Source organism: Phocoena sinus, chromosome X (assembly GCF_008692025.1).
Source record: "Phocoena sinus isolate mPhoSin1 chromosome X, mPhoSin1.pri, whole genome shotgun sequence".
Lineage (NCBI taxonomy): Eukaryota > Metazoa > Chordata > Mammalia > Artiodactyla > Phocoenidae > Phocoena > Phocoena sinus.
The window spans coordinates 18524438-18547454 of NC_045784.1; the positions used below are offsets into that span (position 1 = coordinate 18524438).

General features: G+C 39.1%; 1 protein-coding gene across 7 annotated transcripts in view; it reads left to right on the plus strand.

Moving 5' to 3' along the window:
• The window catches only part of MBTPS2 (membrane bound transcription factor peptidase, site 2), a 99588-nt gene that overhangs the window by 38342 nt on the left and 38229 nt on the right, over nt 1-23017 (plus strand). For 2 of the 7 annotated variants that reach the window (XR_004348030.1, XR_004348029.1), the window contains 2 exons: nt 233-851; nt 15094-15220. Coding sequence is in view for 4 of the 7 variants with exons in the window: in XM_032619464.1 (XP_032475355.1) it covers nt 233-451; nt 15094-15211 (337 nt within the window). In the remaining 3 variants the exon portion in view is untranslated. Of the gene's footprint in view, nt 1-232; nt 3172-15093; nt 15221-16263; nt 16283-23017 lie in introns of those variants that run through there. The other 5 variants (XM_032619463.1, XM_032619462.1, XM_032619464.1 and 2 more) reach the window with 4 other exon arrangements.

Genomic DNA, 23017 nt, shown 5'->3' on the forward strand with positions numbered 1-23017 from the left:
TTGGCCTTTATTTTTCTAGTCAAGGTTTTTGAACTTCGAAATAATATGTCATTTGTTTTAAATAGTAGAGATCTAAGAAGCAATGGTGTATACTGGTAAGCAGAGATTTAAAGAAAGGAAGGAAGTCACCTGTAATCTCAAATCCAGTCCTGGTAAAATGCCTGCTTCTGACTCCCACCAATGTGCTTTGCCCTCAGACCTCGCCGTAAGCTCCTTAACCGATTTTAACCAGGTACCTGATTTCCCTCTCGGGAGCTCTGGCTATTGTTAATGCAGTGCCCTGCTTTGCTTTGGACGGACAATGGATTTTAAACTCTTTCCTAGATGCTACTCTTACCTCAGTGATTGGAGACAATGATGTCAAAGATCTGATAGGATTTTTCATCTTGCTTGGTGGCAGTATACTTTTGGCTGCCAATGTGACCCTGGGACTCTGGATGGTTACAGCACGGTAATATTTGCACTCATTTGATAGAATCTCTGAGTTACAATATACAATATTGAAAACCTTACTTGGTGTGAAATATAAAGTGTTTCCTTAAAATTACATTTTAGCCAACAACTTTAAGTTCTTTATCCAGAGTATCCAAACTATGGGATAAACAGAAGAAATGAAAGGCATAGTCCCTGATTACATTCTAGTTTTAAAGACTGAACCTACAACCTTCAGATGCTTGTGGAACAATTCCTAAACAAGTGCAAATTCATGTTAAACCATTTTTGTGTGGCTACGTATCATGTTGAAATAATGTAAAGGAAAACAGAATTGGGTAGGATTAATCGGAAAAACTTCTTGAAAAAGCATCATTAATCCAGATTTGAAGGAGACCAGACTTTGGCCAAGTGGAAAGGTGAGCATTTTCTTGGTCTATATCTCTTGTCCCTTGTCTTGTTTGAAAAGTATTTTTAAATTAAATTGTGTATTATTTTGTACTCTGACAACTGAGGTCTGATTACAATTAAATTAATAAAATTCTGTAAAAGAATCTGCTGACATGAAAGGGAAAATCTTTGTCAAATGACGCCAAATAAATGAACAAAGAGGAAGTAGGGTCTATAATAGGGTGAGACATGTTTTGCCCCACAAGAGTTGCCTCTTTGATAATATGTCCCTATACTCTCATAAAGCAACACTACCCTTGACATTCAGAGTGAGCTGCAGAAGTATCTGCCACCTGCAGTATGTTAGCTGAGACAGTTAGGGGTGAACCTCAGAAATGAGCCAGGTGGGTCTTGCGGCAGGTCACAAGAGAGATCACAGGACCTTCTGCAGTCTGGGTTACTGTTCTCTACAGAGCTTCAAAGCTTGGAATCCTTGCAGGGTAGATATTTTCTCTTGTGCTGCTGGAGCTACCTGGGGCCTAGCTCCTAGGTCCCTGTCTTCAAGAAGCAATTACCTTAAGCCCTGAAACATACTCTGTCCTCACCAGTGGCTCCGATGTTTCTCTGTGTTGGGTAATTAAATATGTAGTCCTTGCTTTCCATCTTTCCCCTAAGCTACCTCTGTGGGTCCACGAAAGACTTGGTAGTAGAGTGAGTATGGCTGCATGTGAGTACAAATGTGGATTTGCCAGTGCCCGGGAACTGCCTCTTGAGCCCAAAAGAGCCCTGCCTAGTTTGAGATCTTTTGGACTGGAGATGCAGCCCTGGAAGATCTGGGAAGTCAATAGGCCAGTGTGAAGCTGTTGGTATTAGAAGTATATGAGCAAGCTCTTTCTTTGATGAAAAATATTTGCTTCTCTCATATACTCAAGAACATGAGTAGTCATGTATCCAACTTTTTCACTAATTGAGGTATTCGTGGGGTTCACCTCTTTCAGATCACTGAGTTGCTTTATAGGCACTAAAACTTTTTAACCATTTTTAAGGAGACTTTAGATTGTATTATAAATCTGCCTGCCTTCTTAAACAGAAATTATATATTGAATATAATTTTAATATTTTTAATGACTCAAGGTCATCAGTTACTACCACTACTTAAAACTGTACAAATTATTGGTTTATCCTAGGAAAAAGGCATTTGTTCTGTTTTTAGGCAGACAGTCTTTCAGGATTAAAGTATATTAACAGAGTGATACGCAGACCTGTTCAGGTAGTAAAGTTTGGGGAATACCATGAAATACTTACATAATTAATTCTATTACATGAACTAAGCAGTTTATTAATGGAAATGCTATGTAGGTGCAGGTCAGTTTTTTAAAACTGAGAAAAAAATTTAATAGATGAAATCCTACCTGTAAACTTCTTTTTCTGGGTGGAAAAAACCCCCAAGCATGTCATTTTCTTATGGCTTTTAAACACCTTGGTCTTCTGCTACATTGGGTCAGGATTTGGCAAACACTCTAGTAGGATATTGAGCACATCAGTCCCATTTTTACAGAAATGGCCTCATTGTGTAAGAAAGGAAATGTTATGTGTTGTTTCTTCAGCTTGATTGCGGGCACTTCTAGAGCGAGGACCATGTCATACTCATCTTTGCATCCCTGGCACAGTGCATGAGACATCAAAAATACTTAATAAATGTGGTTGAATGGATGATGATTAGTGTTATTTATGGATTAGAAAAGCATGTTTCTATTTAAGTAAGCTGTAAAAAGTATTATTGAATATGCTGTAAATATATAACATAAAATAATAACTTGGAAGGTCTTTGTGTCCCTGATATATTATCATCTTTATGAAAATAGTCCATTTTGGTTTCTGTAGAGCAATTAGAAAAATGAATTATTTTGAGGATTTGAAGAAAGTGTTGTGTTGGCAGTTGTTCAGCAGTAAAACTTTATTTTCAGTGTTTCTATTCTGCACTGTTTACATTTTTCAGGGTTGCTTTTAATCACTTAAAATCCGTAAAGGATGTATATATTCTTTTTAGCATTTCAGTTTGAAAAGACATGCAGTTAAACTTGACCTTCTGATAATCGCTCTTACAGGTCACTATCTGTTCTAACAGTAAATCGTAACCATGCACTTCATGGATATGTGGCTCTTAGTCATCAGTTTGTCCTGTGGTATTTATTGAATGTCCACATACTAATGGTACACAGGTATTTTTTTCTATCAATCTTTCAACTGAGCTGTAATTCATTCTTAGGCTTTAACTTGAAGATATCGTAGTTGCTGACGTTTAATGTTTAGCAATAAAAGAATAAATGTGTACCAGCACTCTATGTTTTATCATCTATGTGTTGTCTTTTTTTAAATTTGTATTCTTTTCTGTCAAAAATTTTCCCTTTACATACAGTACCATCTTAGATGTTTTAAAATTCTTGATTCTAAAAGCAGCCTCAGTTTTCACTCAAGCAATCCGTATATGAAAGTTGTTGGTAGGCCACAGAAAGAAGTCTTTTTCAAATGAAATCCCAGTACTCTCACTACTGTTTTGGAAATGGCCTGTTCATGGATAAAGAAAGAAGACCATCATGTTTCGTTAGTGACTGATAGAAGTCTTCTCTAAGTCTATGTTTTTAGGAATTCGTGAAAGAAAGTGTTTCACCTTTTGCCCTAGCACTTCCTCCGTTGTCCACAGAGCCAACCTCCCTCCTACACACACACACACACACACACACACACACACACACACACACACACACACACACACACACACACACACATTCACATTCTCTTTCCTTCTCTCCCCCTCCCCCTCTTCCTCTCTCTTCTTGGTTACTAAGGGCCAGATAAAATAGGCTGGGAATTTACCGCAGTTCCTGACTGGCTAGTAGCCCCATCTCACACCTCCTCTTTGCCTCTGATCCCATTATACTACAGTTCAGAGCCACAAGACTAGATGATTGATTATCTATCAGCTTTACTGAAATATAATTAAATACCATAAAATTCACCTGTTTAAAATGTACGATTCAATGTAAACCAGTTTTCTTTTAATGACTCATCAAACAATAGTATACATATGCTTCAGTATAATCTATCCTTTTAAGTACATGAACACGTGATCAATGATAGAGTTAAGTAACAAATTTATTTTTAAGGGAAAGCATGTGGATATACTTTATTGAAACAGTAAGCCTTTTTAAATCAGTGCATATGCAAGCTACTCTTGCTGTTTAGGCCATACTAATTTGAATAATCCATTGTATATTTTATCAGACCATGGCAAATGAATTCAATGAGGGGAAAGCCTCTATTTCAGAACCTAATGCTACAATAGGTTATATTCAGGGTGGAGATAGAAAAAAATGGCTAAAGGAAGTTGCAGTTCTAATTACCAAGCAGGTTATATTGTGTAATTTGATTTCCCATTAAAGAAAGAAAAAAAAACACCCTTATATCTTAGTTTTATTTAGCTAAAGATTGATGGATATTCAATAAATGTCCCTTATTATCTGAATGCTTCTCAGACTTTTGTACTGAAGTGCTCCTGACACTGTAGAGAAGGGAAAACCCAGAAGTGTCTAAGAGTAGAACCCTGTAATTGGCTCTCCATCCTATAAAGTTGAATCTCACCTTATCTTAAATTCATGTGAATTTTACATTCCATTAATCAGGCATCATAAAGCCAGTCCTCCTCGTAAAGATATGAAACTCTAAACTGTAAAAGAATTAAACCCTATGAATATTAAGATTTTCTTCATGTCTAAAACACATTGGTAGAGGGAATCCCAGGCAGTCCAGTGGTTAGGATTCAGCACTTTCACTACCATGAGCCAGATTCAATCCCTGGTCCAGGAACTAAGATCCCGCAAGCCACCCGGTGTGGCCAAAAAATAAATAAATAAAATAAAATAAAACACATTGGTAGAAAGTATATAACAGCTGGTCTGTAGACTAGTGACAGCCTATGTTGGTGTTTTTGGATCCATAGTGAAATAAAGATAATGTGTATTATCTCTAATTACAAAATAAAGATAATGTATGTATGTGTGTTGTTAAAAGTTTGCCTGCTGCCCTTTATCAAAGAGCCCTCCTTTATTTGGAGTATGGAAATGCAATAATTTCACCTAGCACTTAATGGCTCTCTGTAACTGAAACTTATTCATTGGCAAGGCGTGTGGGTTTCATGTTTACCCGCACCCTTACCTCCACCTGAATTACCTGACTTCCATGTCCTGACAAATCCCTTAGGTGCAAAATGGCATTTCCTTTGAACTTGCATTTCTCATATTATTAATAATATTGCACATCTATATATTTGTTTAGCCATTTGGATTTTTCATTCTGCCAATTGCTTATTGATATCCTTTGTTCAGTTTTCCATCAAGCATCCTAAATTTTTCTTACTGATCAATAGGAATTTCTTGTATATTCTAGATTAGGGATCAACAAACTATAGCTTGAAGGCCAAATCCTGCTCACCAGCTATTATGGTAAATAAGTTTTTATTGAAACACAACCATATTCATTCATTTATGGCTGCTTTCATGCTACAACAGCAGAGTTGAACAGTTGCAACAGAGACCATATGGCCCATAAAACCTAAAATATTTACTATCTATTTACAGAATAACCCAAGTTCTAGATATCAACTCTTGTCCATTTTAGATGTTGCAAATAATTTTTCCCAGTCTATCATCCATCTATAAATTTTTATTTATGAGGTCCTTTGTTGAACAAGGATTTTTAGTTTGATGTAGTCAAATCTATTAATTTCTTGATTCATTGTTTGTATTTTGTGAGTCTTACTTAAAAAGTTCTGTCCTGTCCCAAAGTCACAATAATATCCTATACTTTCTTCTGTTTGCTTTAGAGTTGTACTTTCATGATGTGATCTTTAATTTCTAGAATATATTGTGTGAGGTAGGAAATCCAGGTTTATTTTTCTGTATAGAATGAACTATCTTTAAAATAGGCATAATAGTATTTTCCTTTATAATATTGTTAAATAAAACAGTTTACCTAAAGTTCTTAATATGGCACCTGACACGCTCAAGTTACTATTATGTACTCTATTTACTTTCAGAATGCAGAATTATAACATAAATTTTCCCTCATATCTCAGTCCACACTGGCGTTAGATCTTGCCTCCATTTGGTGTGCCTTTTTGGCTTCCAGTGCCTTCGGGCTAGCTCTGGTTTTCCAGAGTGTCTCCCCAGGCCTTGACCCTTTTAAATATTTTTTCCTGCAATAAAAATGGACCTAAAATCGTATTTAAGGTGTTGGCTAAGGATTTTGCTCACTGAAACTATTCAAAATAATCTGTGTTCATGGGTGTATTCGTTGATAGTAACATGGGCATTTGACCCAAACTGTCTTAATTCAGAAGGAGGCACTGTGATGAAGCAATGTAGGAGAGAATTTGGGGCAGGATGAACTTTGAGGACTAAATCAGACAATAGAAAGCTGTACACAGTCTGGGATATTGCATTTCAAAGTAAGCTCTTTTTTTTTTAAACAAGTTCATTTTAATTTGTATTTTTTTAGTTAGAAAAGAGGCTAAACTTTTTTTTTTTTAATGTCTGTTGTTTTGTAGATCTTTTTTATCTACATCCTTTGCCCATATTTCCCTGCAGCCATTATCACCTTCTTACTGCTTGTCATCATTCAAGATTCACATTTTCACAAAGGGTTTGCAAATATATTGGACCATATCTTAACTTCTTTTACCTGCCCTTGACCTTCATGCTTTATTCCTAGCATTCTTATCTTTCCTTTCAGCCACTTTGTTTCCATCCTTTAATGGCTTCCAATTTTCTTCCTAGGCTTTCTGTATCACCAGCAATCTACAGTGGGAGGTAGCACTTAGCAATTTACAGAATTTTCATTCATCCAGTTCAGGCCATCCCCTTTTCTGTTATGGATATAACTGGGAAAAAGAGGTTGGTTGTCAGGAGTTTACTTTGGGAATATGGAATTGGAACAGAAAGAGACAGATAATGTAATTTAGGGGCCTTTATAGAATATTTCTTACTAGAAAAGAAAGGCAGGTTCATTATAGAGAACATGTTAAATGAAAGTAAATTGTAATCTCTTGAAAAAATAGCATTATATTATAGATAATTGGTAAGCTACCTTCTAAACTTGACAATATATTATAAGCACTTTTCAATTTTATTAATATTCTGGTGTTATTTTAATAGCTGTATAATATTGCAGTGTTAAATATGCCATAAGTTAATCAGCCCCTATTACTTCCAATTTTGCAATATTATAAACAAAGCTGTGAGGAATATCCTTATAACTACATCTTTTTGCATATCTATGATTTTGGGTAATTCTAGAAACTTAATACTAAAAGGAAAAATTGCTATGTTGAAATTGAACAAAGTTTTATATATACATATTGCCTGGTTGCATTTACTTTTTGTGTGTGTGTGTGTGTGTGTGTGTGTGTGTGTGTATTACGCGGGCCTCTCACTGTTGTGGCCTCTCCCGTTGCGGAGCACAGGCTCCGGACGCGCAGGCTCAGCGGCCATGGCTCACGGGCCCAGCCGCTCCGCGGCGTGTGGGATCCTCCCGGACCAGGGCACAAACCCGCGTCCCCCGCATCGGCAGGCGGACTCAACCACTGCGCCACCAGGGAAGCCCGCATTTACATTTTTTTCTGTTAATTGGGTAAGGTAAAATGGCGTCTCATTTTAATTCGCATTTCTTTGATTAGAAAAGAGGTTGAATACTAAAATGTATTTATTGGCCATTGTATTCTTTTTGTTTATCCCTATCCTTAGCCCATTTTGCAAGGGAGTGATTATTGTCTTCTTACTGCTTTTCCTCATAAGCTCAGCTCCATCATTTGATTTGTTACTTGCAAATATATTAAAACATCACTTAAGTATAATGCTTATTTTTATGTTTTCATATATCATGGTCTGTCAGTCTTTACCTTATGCTTTCCACCTTTGATGATATGTTTTGAAAGTCTCCTCAAGATTTTATAAGTATTCACATTTTCTTATAATATTTTTATTATTTTGTTTTTCAAACATTCAAATCATTAATCTACGTGCAGTGTATTTTGATGTTGGTGCAAAGTAGGGATGTAACCTTGTGTTTTGTTATACCCAAATGATTAACCAGTCGTCTCAAAGGAGATGGTTTAGCCTTAAGAGATTTTTCATACCAGCCAGGAAGAGGCATACATTTATATACCTTGGAGAGAATAGATATAATAAGTGAAATTACCTCTCATTTGATAAATCATTCTTATTTATATAGGAAGCAACTATTTATTATTTTACTTTTCCAATTCATTAATACAATGAACTGAGAGTATATCTCATGTGTTTTAATTGAATAGAGTGCTTAATTTATTTTCCTTAAGGTAAGTTTTTCGGGTTTTTGGTTTTTTTTGAAATAGTGTTTCTCATTCCTAAACAATATAGATTAGCAATCTGGAGATTATCCTTAATATATATCATTATCTAAAGGTACTGTTTTCATCAACTTCTTAATTAAAATTTTTTTTGCTGAGATTTTCAAACATTAATTCTTCTTTCTGTGGAATTTTAAATATTAGTCTTTAAAGCTTAAAAAAAAAAATCTCTCTTTGAAATAGATGTCCTGATTTTAAAGTAAGTATCTTATCTTCGTCTGTTTTAGTTATATAATGATTAAGTATGGAACACTGCATTTCTTGATTACTTGTTCAAATATATGCGTTAATTTTAGTCATGGTTTAAAATCAGGAAAATGAGAGGTTAGGATACTATGAATTTGTATTTTATTTCTTATAAAAATTTAACTTTTTCTATTCATAATAAATGATCAGTTTAAAAGAAGTTGGTTAAGTGTGCTTTTCCCCCCGCATTTAAAATGCTTCTGAGATCATTGTACTTGGTTTTTTAACTTGCCAGATTTTAGAGTATGACACTTGTAAGTATGCTACTGTAATAGATGCTTATTGGATTAAAAATGTCCCATTTTTTCTTGCTCATCCTCATTCTGCTGTCACTAGAACTGATACATATATTCTTTCCTTCATTTAAGAAATATTTATTGCATACCTACTATGTTCTGGGCAGTGTTCTGGGCTCTGAGGATGCTGCAGTAAGTAAGACAATTTTTCTCTTTTGTATTTTGAAAGAAAAAAATGCCATTTATTTTTAAAACAGTAAGTATATGCTGACTACTACTAAGTGTTGTAGGCATGGGGTGGCAAGAGATTAAAGGTTAGCAGAGGGACTTCCCTAGTGGTGCAGTGGTTAAGAACCTGCCTGCCAATGCAGGGGACACGGGTTCGAGCCCTGGTCCGGGAAGATCCCACATGCCACGGAGCAACTAAGCCCACGAGCCACAACTACTGAAGCCCGCAGGCCCTAGAGCCTGCGCGCTGCAACAAGAGAAGCCACCGCGATGAGAAGCCTGCGCACTGCAACGAAGAGTAGACCCCACTCACCACAACTAGAGAGAAAGCCCGTGCACAACAACGAAGACCCAATGCAGCCAAAAAGAGAAAGAAAACGAAGGTTAGCAGAGGCCAAGTCTTACAAATATGATAAGGAGACTGTGGACTTTAACCTCATTAAAAATAGGAAGTCAGGGCTTCCCTGGTGGCGCAGTGGTTGAGAGTCCACCTGCCAATGCAGGGGACACAGGTTCGTGCCCCAGTCCGGGAAGATCCCACATGCCGCGGAGCGGCTGGGCCCATGAGCCATGGCCGCTGAGCCTGCGCATCCAGAGCCTGTGCTCCGCAACGGGAGAGACCACAACAGTGAGAGGCCCGCGTACCGCAAAAAAAAAAAAAAAAAAAAAAATAGGAAGTCATTGAAAGTTTCAAGCAGGAGAGTGCCATAATCAGAATTACATTTTGTATGGATCACCTTGGCTGAGGGTAAAGCATGGATTGGAGGGAAGCAAGTCTGTAGGCAACAAAACTGGTTAGGAGACTATTTCAGTAATCTCAGCAAGAGATGATGATGATACAGAATAGAATGGTGGCACGGGACTTCCCTGGCGGTCCAGTGGTTAAGACTCCGTGCTTCTACTGCAGGGGGCGCGGTTCGATCCCTGGTTGAAGAACTAGGATCCCACATGCTGCACAGCATGGCCAAAAGATTAAAAAATAATATAAAATAAAAGAAAGAGAGAATGGAATGGTGGCCGTAAAGACCAAAAGAGAGAAAAGGACCAACTCAAGAGTAGAATCCACTATATTTGATGGTTACACATAGTTTAGGTTCAGGAAGGAGTCAAGAGGACTTCACATTTCTGGCTTGGATAATTAAATGATGGCAGTGCCATTAACAGAGCTAGGGAACATCAGTAAATGCACAGTTCAATTTGGAACTCTTGAGTCTGAATGCCTGAGAGGACTTCAAGTGGGCCACTGGGTATACAGGTCTGGAACTCAAAAGAAATTAGTTGGAGATACCATGCAAACCAAATATGTAATTGAACCCATGGGAGTGGATAAATAGTCCAGGGAGAATGTAGAAAAAGGAAAAGGGAAGAGAAGGTGTCCTAGAATGGAGCTCTCAGGAACACCAGCATTTAGGTAAGAAGGGTACAAGGAAGAGGAAACAGAAGGAGCTTCAGAAAAATTAGTAAGAAAATTATAAGTGAGAGTTTGGTATTAGAGAAACCAAAGGAAGAGCATGTGTCAAGAAGGAGGTGTCGATAACATGAGATGTGGTTGAGAGAAGCTGCAAAATGTCCATGGGATTAGCAGGAGTTCATAGGTGATCTTAAGAGAGCAGCACCAGTACAGCAGGGGAAGCTGAGCCAGGTTGAAGTGAATGGAGGAATTGTGGGGACAGGGGAAGGGGGGGCGTGCAGATAGAGACTGCAAGTGCAGAAAATGCCCTCACGAAGTTCCATTTGGAAGGGGTGGGGAGAAAGAGTGAAGGGACTTGGTGAAGGATGTAGGGGAAAGTTTTTAGTGTTACTGTCGTTGCTTTAGCAATGGGAAGTTCATGAGGCATGTTTTTGGTGCTAATGGAAAGAACCCTAGAGAAAGAAAGACCATCAAGGGAGGAGATGGGATCCAGAGCACAAGCAAAGCGGCAAGAGGGATGCCTTTCTAAGAGGGGAGAAAGAGGAAACACGGATTCAGGCGTGGTTATCTGTGGGTTTGATGGAGAACCTCAGTTGAAGTTCTCCATCAAACATCATCTGAGTCTTAAGTGTCTAGAATAGTGCTTGGCACGGAGTAGGCACTAGAAATCTTTGTTGAGTAAGGTAGTCCTCACATAGCTGCAAGAAGCAGCCTAGCCAAACCCACTTCTAGGTAAGACCTGCCAGCGGAGGCACTTGAGGAACAGGCACACAGTGCTCAGCTCTGGGATAACAGCACTGAATTTAGTGATTTCAGGAATGTTTTGTGTTTACCTAAATTCTCAGGAAACACAGGGCTGAAGTACAAAAGTCGAAGAGGTCCAGAATAAGGCATTGTGGCATAAAAATGATTTTGAGCGGAAGGCATTTGAGTTCCTAAAACCCTCTATCTGCCTAAAAGCAGAGCCTCCCAGAAGAGCTCAATTATCATAAAGTGCCTCCCCAGGTGCACCTCTAATCTTCTCAAACATTGTCACAAAACTACCCTATCTCCTACGTATACTCCTAAGGGCCCATTTATCTTTCCAAAGAGTCATTTGTTTTTCCTAAGTGCCTTTTCTCCCCTGCTTCTAAGAAGTCATTTGTTCTTCTAGAAGTGCCCCTCCACCCCTTCCCATCCCCCATTAAGATGTTAGATAAGCCCTAAATTCCAGCTGCCTCCTTGAGTCACATTTCTTGGTGAACCCCTGTGTTATATATGTAATTAAATCTGGTGTGTTTTTTTTCTCTTGCTAATCTGTCTTTTGTCAGTTTAATTTGTAGGCCCCAAATCATTAACCTAAGAGGGTAGAGGAAAAACTGTTTTCTCTCTGACAGAGTAAAGGGGCATGATCCTCTCAGATGGTTGAGAGAGAGAGGGAGATGATAAAGCAAATATGGCAGAATATTAACAATTATTGAATCTGGAAGAAGGGTATGAGGCAGTTCTTTGTACTCTTATTGAGACTTTTGTATGAAATTATTTTAAAATAAAATGTTTTTTTAGAAAAGAACCAGCTTCTGCATTTATTGATCATCTCTGCTTTTTTATGTTCTATTATCATCTATTTCCAATATCAACACCTTTTTATTTCACAACTTCCTATGAGTGGAAAAAATGAGGAATTTGAAATATGGAGCTACTTTGAGGTTTGGGCAAATTATATCTCTGTGTTTTAATTCCTTCTTTTTGAGGATAATACCTTCAAAAATGTTGTTATGTAAACTGAGATAGGCACAGAGTAGGCACACAATAAATGTTATTCTCTACCCTTCCGGTACCAGTTCAAATCTCATTGCCCTTGTGAAACCTCCCCTCATCACCCCCACGATAACAACTTATTTTGTATCACACCATATGTTTAGCTAAGTGGCTAAATTTCATACATTACCTCTTTGATTCCTCCTTTACAATCATTTTCTCTGCCTTACAGGTTGGGACATTTAATGAAGCTAAATGACTTGGCTAGATATGGGGCTTATCCAAAATATATAGACAGTTCATAAAACTCAACATCAGAAAACAAACAACCCAATCAAAAAATGGGCAGAATGGGGCTTCCCTGGTGGCGCAGTGGTTGAGAGTCTGCCTGCCGATGCAGGGGACACGGGTTCGTGCCCCGGTACAGGAAGATCCCACATGCCGCGGAGCGGCTGGGCCCGTGAGCCGTGGCCGCTGAGCCTGCGCGTCCGGAGCCTGTGCTCCGCAACGGGAGAGGCCACAACAGTGAGAGGCCCGCGTACCACAAAAAAAAAAAAAAAAAAAAAATGGGCAGAAGACCTGAATAGACATTTTTTGAAAGAAGACATACAGATGGTCGACAGGCACATGAGAAAATGCTCAACATCACTAATCATTGGAGAAATGCAAATCCAAACCACAATGAAATATCACCTCACACCTGTCAGAATGGCTATCATCAAAAAGACCACAAATAAATGTTGGTGAGGATGTGGAGAAAAGGGAACCCTTATACACTGTTGGTGGGAATGTAAATTGGTGCAGCCACTGCTGAAAGTAGTATGAAGATTCCTCAAAAAAGCTAAAAATAGAAACACCATATGATCCAGCAATTCCATTCCTGGGTATATATCCGAAGAAAATGAAGACAGTAATTCAAAGAGATATTATACGTGCACCCCAATGTTCTTAGCAGGATTATTTACAATAGCCAAGATATGGAAGCAACCTAAGTGTCCATCAACAGATGAATGGGTAAAGAATGTATATTTATATAAATACACACTGGAATTCTACTCAGCCATTAAAAAGAACAAAATTTTGCCATTTACAACAGGGATAGACTTGGAGGGTTTTATGCTAAGTGAATAAATAAGGGCAAAGATAAGACTGCCAATCTTAATTAGTCAAGGATTTTCTTATGGATTCAAATCTGTCATTTATTCTGATTGTAATGAGGTTTTTAAATTGTCCAGTTTGAAATGCCACATAAATCATCCAGATTGAAAGTAGAATTAATAAATAAAGCAGCTTAGAAGTAGTTTCTGTAATATCTTAGAAAACCTAGCTATCTGACCTTGTATTTTTCTTAATAAAACAGGAAAAGCCATTGACTGATAAAGTATTGTCGTTCACAGGTAATTGCGTAATGAACAAATCCATTGTTTTTTATCGAGTTTGCTAGAAAACTATCTTCATTAACATTTAGATTTACTGTAATTTATATGGGACCCACACATTTGATTTGCAGATTTGGAACACTTTATACTTAGCAATTGATGTCCATTTTCCTTTTCCATTTATTTTGCTAAGACATATATTTTTCTCAAAATGCATCAAATCGAGTTGAATAAATGAAATTAATATAAAAATATCTGTTAAAGCATGTTAGTGTCCAAGCTCTTCATCTTTTGCCATCTGTTACTCATCTGGACATAATCAGAGCTTATCAAATACAATTAATATACCATATGTACCACACAAGTGATTCTCAACTGGGATGATTGTGTCCTCCAGGGGATATTTGGCAATGTCGGGAGACACTTTTGATTGTCACAACTGGAGAATTAGCAGGGTGCCTGTGGTATCTAGTGGGTAGAGGCCAGGGATGCTGCTAAATATCCCACAATGCACAAAACAGCCCCCCAAAACAAAGAATGATCTCCAAAGTATCAATAGTTCCAGGGTTAAGAAACTGGTCTACACCAAGCACCCTGATGTTTAAAATACAGCACAAACTGGTTCTGAAACCTAGTCCACCTAAAACTGAGTTTCTCTGCCGAGTTTATGATTAACTTTTCTATCCAAAACTTTATTCCCTTTCTTGTCGGACACCTGTTCCCCTCAAGATTGAGGAGTATCAAAGAAGAGGGGGCTTAAAACCAAGCAGGACCCTGCAAGGCCCTGCCAGGTACAAAGCCTTTCTGTGTCCGCTCTTTCTTCTTTGTACGAAAAAGGCTTCAGCCTCCTAGACCTTCTCTGAGTTCCGAAGGGTACATTCAAACTAACTAGGGAAGTGAGGGAATGCAGAAACAAAGGAAAAAGGAGAAACAAACTCGGACTTTTTCATTTACTTTGGTCTCACTGTACATTGGGCACATGAACTTGGGTTCGACAACATTTCTTTGTTCACTAGAATTCCTATAGAGGAAAGAATAGATTATTATCATTTTAAAATCATCTCAACATTTTCTCAGGGGAAGGCTGGATTCTTACAAACTGTAAAACATTAGGTTAACATTCAGCTTGTATGTATTGTGTGTTTTGTATGAGAAACTCCTTTTGATGTTATATTTTCTTTCATGCAAAGACAAAACTGATAAAAAGAAACAAGTCCAAAATGGAGTCATTTGCCTCCACAACAGCAAACCAAGGCTTACTTGCACTTTCAGCCTCTCCCAGGAATGTGACCTTTAAGCAGACAATCTGAAATTTCTTGATCAACACTAGTGAGGTCATCTGCATGACACAGACCCCTGCTGTTCCCTTCCCCAAAAATAGTATGGTCTCGCCTGAAACAATCCTTTCTTTTCTTTTGCTAATACCTTCTTGCTCCACCCTCCTTCTGCCTATAAAAACCTTGCGTTTTGTACAATGCTTCACAATACCCTTCTGTTTACGAGATGGAATGCTACCTGAGTCATGAATCATTGAATCGAGCCAATTAGATCTTCAAACTTACTTGGTTTAATTTTGTTTTTTAATAGACTTGTTGGCAGTGGTGGGATCCAAAGCAAACTTATGATGGCATTCGGGGACAACAAGAAACACAGGCGTGGTGCCCCACAAACCCTTTTGAGTTCACTGTTGTTCCGCTGTTTCTGAAGGCCATTGGTAAGTTCCTCTCAATTTGAGCTCCACTCTCTTTGCATTCAAGCTCCCAAACTAACTGGCTTTCCTTTTTGGGGCAGGTCAGCTTGAGCTGGTAGATGATTCTGCCCAGAGCTCAGTCGAGCTAGCAGATAGTTCTGCCCAGAGCCAAGCCCCTAGCCTTTCTGACCACAGTTCCCAAGTTTTTTAATGGAAAACCCCAGCCCTTGATTCAGTTCCCAGATTCCACATTGGGAACTGCTGATCATTTAGTCTGCAATCCCCCCATTTGTTTGGAATCCTTCCCCAGATTCCACATTTGGCACTGTTGGTGGCAGCTGCAGTTCTCCATTTTGTTTGGAATCAGTCCTCAGTCCCCATTGTTTCAAGTTTGCTGGTTCAATCCTTCCCCCATTCAAGGGTCCACAGGAATTGTTGGTCGTGTGCACTAGGCCATCTTTCAGCCAGGACACAGTAACATCTCTTGGTTCCTGCCAATATCTTCATGTATTTGCTTGACTTATTTTTTGTAGATAAAGGCTAACTGCTAATGGGATCCTTTACATCCAAAGAGTTGAAAGTTCAACTCTAAAATAAGCACACCTGCTTATTATTATATGTTTGAGAACTGTGATTCTGGAAGCTGTAGATAGTTACAAAAATGGTAATATCTTGCTAAGCTTGTTCTGTGTCCTAAGAGCTTAGCTTGGTAGCTGAAAGGGTAGGGGCTCCAAAATATGGCCAGCATAGAAATGGGGGTTAAACTCCATTTGCAGCCAGGAACCTACCAACCTGCTGCCAGCCCTCAGGGAGATTACAATGGCCATTATGAGGAATGTTCCAAATAGATAAGATCCTTTCTAATGCGACTCAAAAAAGGGCTCCCAAATCAAACTAACAGAATGGAATACCGATTTTGATTTTGATTAGCATGCAGGAGGCTCCAAAACTTTTCAAAATTCCAAACTTGCTTTGTTGAAAGATTCATGGCAAAAGGCTAATGAAAAATTAAAGACACAAAAGGTATTTAAAACAATACCTAGGCCTCCTACATTTCACCCTCCTAGGGTTCATTATCAAATCACTGGCCCAAAAATTGATGTCTCCATTGCAATCAACTGGGGCACTGGAAGACAGATTGTCCTCAAAAGCCCTATGTGAATTCTTCAACATCAACTCCAATGCACCTGTATGTACTCCTAGAATTGATGAAACTCAGGAATTTTTGGTAAACTGCTACATTATTCCCTTAAGCAGCAAGGGGAAACTAAAATTAATGGGATTGTTTAATACTGCCAGAAGTACTGTTTATCCAACCAGAAATCTGATAAGATATTTGAAAGGATTTAATAACTATATGATCAGAAATTTGGCCAAATCAGAAGCTGATATTCAGAGCCTGATAGGAATTTTTTTTTAAATGCTTTCTCTCCTTAGCTAAAATAAAACCATGTACCCAGAAGGAAAGATGCAAATTGGAGAAAAGGTAGTTGTAAGAACAGGTCAGCCTCTTTATCATTTAGGCTGCAATCCTAAAGTTTAAAGTTTACCTGCTGTTTTTTTCTTTGCCAATCCTCCAGACCTCACCTATTCCTCTCAAAATGCTTGAAAAGATCAGGACATTGGAAACAGAATCGTCCTGAGCTTAATCTATGCATTTGTGATACAGATTTTCTACCCCCATCTTCTCCAGCACCTAAGAGCCATTCTTTGAAATGCAAACTTTAAGAAGAAGTTTCCCATCAAAAGAAAAAAAAAAAGAAAAAGGGGTATTTTGCAATTGGGCTAATGAAAAATCTTGCAAATCTTCTCCACAGATGTTAGTAACTGTAAGTTATCTGTTTGCATCTGTCTGTATATATATATATATATATATACACACATATATGTATATATATTAAATGTGTGGTGTTTTCCTACCTCTTGACGGTATTGCCAAAATTAATTTGTAAGAGAGCTCTATTTAGTTGGTTTGAAGGCAAGCACTTGCAAGGATGGGGCATTAACAGAAACTAACCCAAATGCTTTTCTTTTTTTTTTTTTAAATAAAGGATTTAAAGAAAATACTTATTTATTTATTTGGCTGTGCTGGGTCTTAGTTGCGGTTTGCAGGACCTTCATTGCTAGGTGCAGGATCTTCGTTGCGGCATGCGGGATCTTTAGCTGTGGCTTGTGGGATCTTAGTTGCAGCGTGTGGGATCTAGTTCCTGGCCAGGGATAGAACCTGGGCCCTCTGCATTATGAGCGCGGAGTCTTAGCCACTGGACCAGCAGGAAAGTACCCCAGATGCTTTTCAAGTTCAAGTAATCTGGGATAATCTTCAGTAAATAAAGGTAGTTTAAGTTGATAATCTTCAGTAAATAAAGGTAGTTTAAGTTCATTGGTTTAGTTAAGACATGTCTTTAAAGTTATCAACACCGAATATAAGGCAGATAACCAACTTTTATTCTACTTGGTCTTACTACTCAAATAAGTCCATGTTATCTCTGTTATGGGATTTGTCAAGAAAAATAACTTAGAACGATGGCTGATTTTTGTCCAATGTCTCATGAAGTTTTGGTGGGTAATCTAAACATAGTTGTTGGGAGTGTTACCCGAAAAACTGGGTTCATTTCTTGGTGGGTGTCGAGCCAAAGACATAACCAAGACAAAGAGCAGGAAAAGGAAGGATTTATTACTTGCAGCAAGTAAGGAGACCCCCAAGGATCTTTCCCAAAGCAGAATCTCCCCGAACACCAAAATTGGGGAAGTTTGAAGCTAAGGGTACATGCATATTCATGAAGGGGCTTGAGCAGAGGAGGATTCAGCATAGAGTTGGGGCAAAGGTCAACAGAGTCCAAGCTTTGTTGATTGAAGTCACGAGGGTCAGAAAAGGTCAACTCCTTATTTCATCCTCCACCTGGGTGGGGGCCTTAGTTTCCACAGAACTCAAAGATATGTATCAGATTGTTATGTATATCCCTTGAGAGGGAATTAGGACTCTGTTTTATCTCTGAACTATTGTTTCTTGACTGATTTTCCTTTGTTCCTGCATTCCCTTACTTCCCTTAAGATCATTAATTACTGAGACCTGTTCAAGGACAACCATTGTGGCCAGGCTTAGATAACAAAATGCTTAGGCCAGAAATGTTTCTTTTATGTCAAGAAAGCCATGCCTGGTTCTCTTTCTCCAGGGACCCCCTACCATAAGTGCTTACATCTTATCCACTGAAAAAAAATTTGCACAACCTAAAAGTTGAGAATTATGTTTTATTCTGTGGACTTTCTAAGGACTTAAGCCCAGAAGACAGCCTCTCAGTACTGAGAGACTGCTCCAAAGAGGTAAGGGAGCAACCAGGATATATAGGAATTTTTGCAACAAAAACCAGGTAGTTGAAACATCAAAAGATGACTGTTAATTAAGGAAAACCATACATCCCCAGTTAATGAATTTAGCGCTTTTCTATTTATGGGAAGATGCAAGAGTCTGGGCTCTTTGAAATCATTCCTTTGGTATACACCTTAACTATCTAGGGCTAGTATCTTGTTTTTCTCCATCCTGAGTCCTCTGAGGGCACACGGTCCAAGTGGCTGCAGTGGCTGATGGCTGGATGGCCTCAACATTCATTGTTTACTGATAAGGCAGTAACAAAGTAAACTTTGTTTACTGATACGACATTCTTTGTCCACAACCTGGATCAATATTTCTGGGGAAGTTGAAATTCAGTTATGTAAGATCACTGAACAAGCCATTTGGCTTAAAATGGGGTCCTTCAATGGGGTCTTTCTTTGGTTTGGGTCTTGAGGATGTGGGCAAAAGATGTTGTCCGCCATCTCAGCAAACAAAGGATGTTGCGGCCATCAAGCCATCAGCCACTGCCACCACCCCTGAAGGTGAGCCTGGGGGAACTCAGGATGGAGACCAACAGGATGCCTGCTGCCAAGCCCTCAGCCACTGCAGCCACCCCCAACAGTGTACCCCTGAGGGGACTCAGGCTGGGAAAGCACAGGATACTGGCCCCAGATAGCTGAGGCGCATAGCAAAGGAAGGATTTCAGTGAGCCCAGACTCTTGCATCTTCCCATACTTTAGAAAACCTCTAAAGTCATTAACTTGGAATGTGTGATTTTCTTTAATTAACAGTCATCTTTTAATGTCCTGACTACCTGGTTTTTGTCGCAAAACTCCCATATCTCCTGGCTCCCCCTTACCTCTTCAGAGCAGTCCGTCAGAGCTATCTAAGAGGCTACCTCTAGGGCTTGAAGTCCTCAGAAAGTCCACCAAATAAAATATAATTCTCAACTTTTAGCTTGTGCATTTTGTTTTTCAGTCAATAGGGACTCCAAAGTGTACTCCTAGGAAATTATCCTGCTTATCGTTATCATAATGTTCTCCCTCGCATTGTATCCTCTCAAAAGCTTTAAATGCATGTTCACAGCCACTAACCACCAGGCAAATGATCTCCCTAAGACAGGACTGTCAAAAAGGGAATGAAGAAAATGACAGATTTAAGGATTATGGACCTGGAACCGTGACCTGTGACTGTCACGGGGATTAAACAAAAAGTCATGACCTATGGATACCACACCAAGGATCAGCAAAGCTGTGGGAACTACAGAGCAGTAGCTGAGAGTGGTGCTAATGCCTTAAATTTTTATCACATCTCTCCGTTAGGGTGAGTTTGATCAGAAGGGAATTGTTGAAAAGAAATAACAAGCCCCAAAATGGAATCATTTGCCCCCAGGGATAACAACATACCAAGACTTACTTGCAGTTTCAACCACTTCCAGGAATGTGACCTTTAAGTAGGCAATCTGAAATTTCTTGATCAACACTAGTTGAGGTAGGTAATCTGCACGATAAAGACCCCTGCTATTCCCTTCCCCCCACAGAAGAAGATGGCCTGGCCTGAAACTATCCTTTCTTTGCTTTTGCCAATGCCTTCTTGCCCCACCCGCCTCTACCTATAAAAACCTTCCATTTTGTACAACCCTTCACAATACCCTTCTGTTTACTAGATGGGATGCTGCCAGATTCATGAATCATTGAGCACAGTCAATTAGATCTTCAAATTTACTCAGTTGAATTTTGTTTTTTAACAGAACTTAGATGAAGCCTTTCTTCCTGGAACCCCCTCTCTAAAAATATTGTTTTTTATCTAGTCTTTTCGGAGGTGAACCTGAACTTGACTAGCATGGCAAAGGATCCTCCCCAAGGTATGGACTATAGATATGAGTGCCATGTAAATTATATGGCTATAAGAAAGTCACTTAAAAAAAAGAAAGTCACTTATAAAACTCTTGTGCCTCAGTATTTCCCTATCCATAGAATAGGTACCTACTTTACTCTCAGAGATAATGTGAGAACATTTCACTTGAAAAGAAAGTTACCATCCAAGTCTAAGATCTGAAATAAGAGAGAAGGTAAAGAACACCAAGTGCATGTTAACCTTCCTGGTGTTTATGATTTAAATGTCTTTATTTATTTATTTTATTTATTTATTTTTGACTGTGTGTTGGGTCTTCATTGCTGTGCGCAGGCTTTCTCTGGTTGAGGCGAGTGTGGGCTACTCTTCGTTGCAGTGCACGGGCTTCTCATTGCAGTGGCTCCTCTTGTTGCGGAGCATGGGCTCTAGGCGCGCGGGCTTCAGTAGTTGTGGCACGTGGGCTCAGTAGTTGTGGCGCACGGGCTTAGTTGCTCCGTGGCATGTGGGATCTTCCCGGACCAGGGCTCGAACCCGTGTCCCCTGCATTGGCAGGCAGATTCTTAGCCACTGCACCACCAGGGAAGCCCTTTATTTATTTTTAATATTTATTTATTTGGTTGCACTGGGTCTTAGTTGTGGCAAGCGGGCTCCCTAGTTGCGGCTTGCAGGCTCCCTACTTGTGGCATGCGAACTCTTAGTTGTGGCATGCATGTGGGATCTAGTTCCCGGATCAGGAGCACAGAGTCTTAACCACTGCGCCACCAGGGAAGTCCCTAAATGTCTTTTTTTTTTTTAATTGAGAGTTGGCAACCCTTTTTTATGTCTTTGAAAGTCTGACCTGGAACACAAAAAAGGAAATTTGTTTTCTCTTTGAAGATCTCTAAGGAAGATTGTCCTACAGTCTATCAGGCTGTTGTAACATCTAGCCTATAATTTAGCATGGTAAGACATGATACATTACAATGTAGATTGATATAACTAGTTTGGAAAGCAATTTACAATATTTATCAACTAACCTCAAAAATGTTCATGGCCTTGTTAGTGCAAGTTCATGTGCCCGACACACAGTGAGGCCAAACAAACTGAAACGTCAGAGTTTGGAGCAGAGAAAGGTTTATTGCAGGGCCATACAAGGAGACAGGTGGCTCATGCCCTAAAATGCCCTGAGCTCCTCAAAGAGTTTCAGCAAAGCATTTTTAAAAGCCTGGTGAGGGAATTCCCTGATGGTCCAGAGGTTAGAAATCTGAGCTCTCACTGCTGAGGGCCTGGGTTCGATCCCTGGTCAGGGAACTAAGATCCCACAAGCCGCACTGCGCAGCCAAATAAAGAAAAAAAGCCGGGGGTGAGTGGGTGGGTGGGTGGGTGGGTGGGGGCGTCACAGGGTACGTGATCAGATGGTGCACAGTCCTCTGACTGGCTGATGGTGAGGGAACAGGTGGTGTCACAGGGGTTCACATTATCAGTCCTTAGGCTCCAGGAGGCCTGGGGCGATGTGCTCATGGTCATCAAGTAGTTAACATCTTCCATTTGGTGGGGGGTTTTCACATCTGCAAAACAACTCAGGAAATTTGCATCAACTACTATTATCTAGGTACTTCAGAGAGGAGCTAAAGCAGAAGGTATGGGGGAAAGCCTGTGGGAAGGCCCCATAGGGTTCTGCTCGGTTATAGCCTTTCAGGCTATAATTCCTTTTCTGGGAATTTATCCTAAGTACACACTAGGTTTTCTACAAAGAGATGTTCCTAAAAGTGTGATTTACCCCAGTGAATAAATGGAAACTACCTAATTGCCCAACAACCAAAATAGTGGACTGGGTAGATTAAATTGATTAATGACTCAGCGTTATATTCCCATAAAGCTATTAAAAATTGTTTTACAGAACACATGTGATAACGTTGGGAGATATTTTCATTAAAAAAGAGAACAGGTACAGCAACATGGATGGACCTAGAGGTTGTCATACTGAGTGAATTAAGTCAGACACAGAAAGACAAATATATGATATTGCTTATATGTGGAATCTTAAAAGAAAATGGTACAAATGAACTTATTTACAAAACAGAAGTAGAGTCATGGATGTAGAAAACAAACTTATGGTTACCAGGGGATGAGGGGGGGAGGGATAAATTGGAAGACTGGGATTGACATATACACACTATTATATATAAAATATATAACTAATAAGAACCTGTTGAATAGCACAGGGAACTCTTCTCAATACACTGTAATGACCCATATGGGAAAAGAATCTAAAAAAGAGTGGATGGGAAAAAAAAGAAAAAAGAGTGGATGTATGTATAACTGATTCACTTTTGCCGTACCCCTGAAGCTAACACAACATTGTAAATCAGCTATACTCCCATAAAAATTTAAAAACAAACAAACAAAAAACCAAAGCTGTTAAAAAGAGAGAGAGAGAACAGGATATGAAACTTTGTTCATTGCATGACTATAATAGCATAAGAAAAGAAATTAAGCAAAGTCCTATAAAATGGTATAATCAAAGCTGCTTACCCACGGCTAGGACTCTGTGCTTCCACTGCAGGGGGCATGGGTTCAATCCCTGGTCGGGGAAATAAGATTTCGCAGTCTGTGTGGCGCAGCCAAAAAAAAAAAACAGCTGCTTGCCCAGAAAT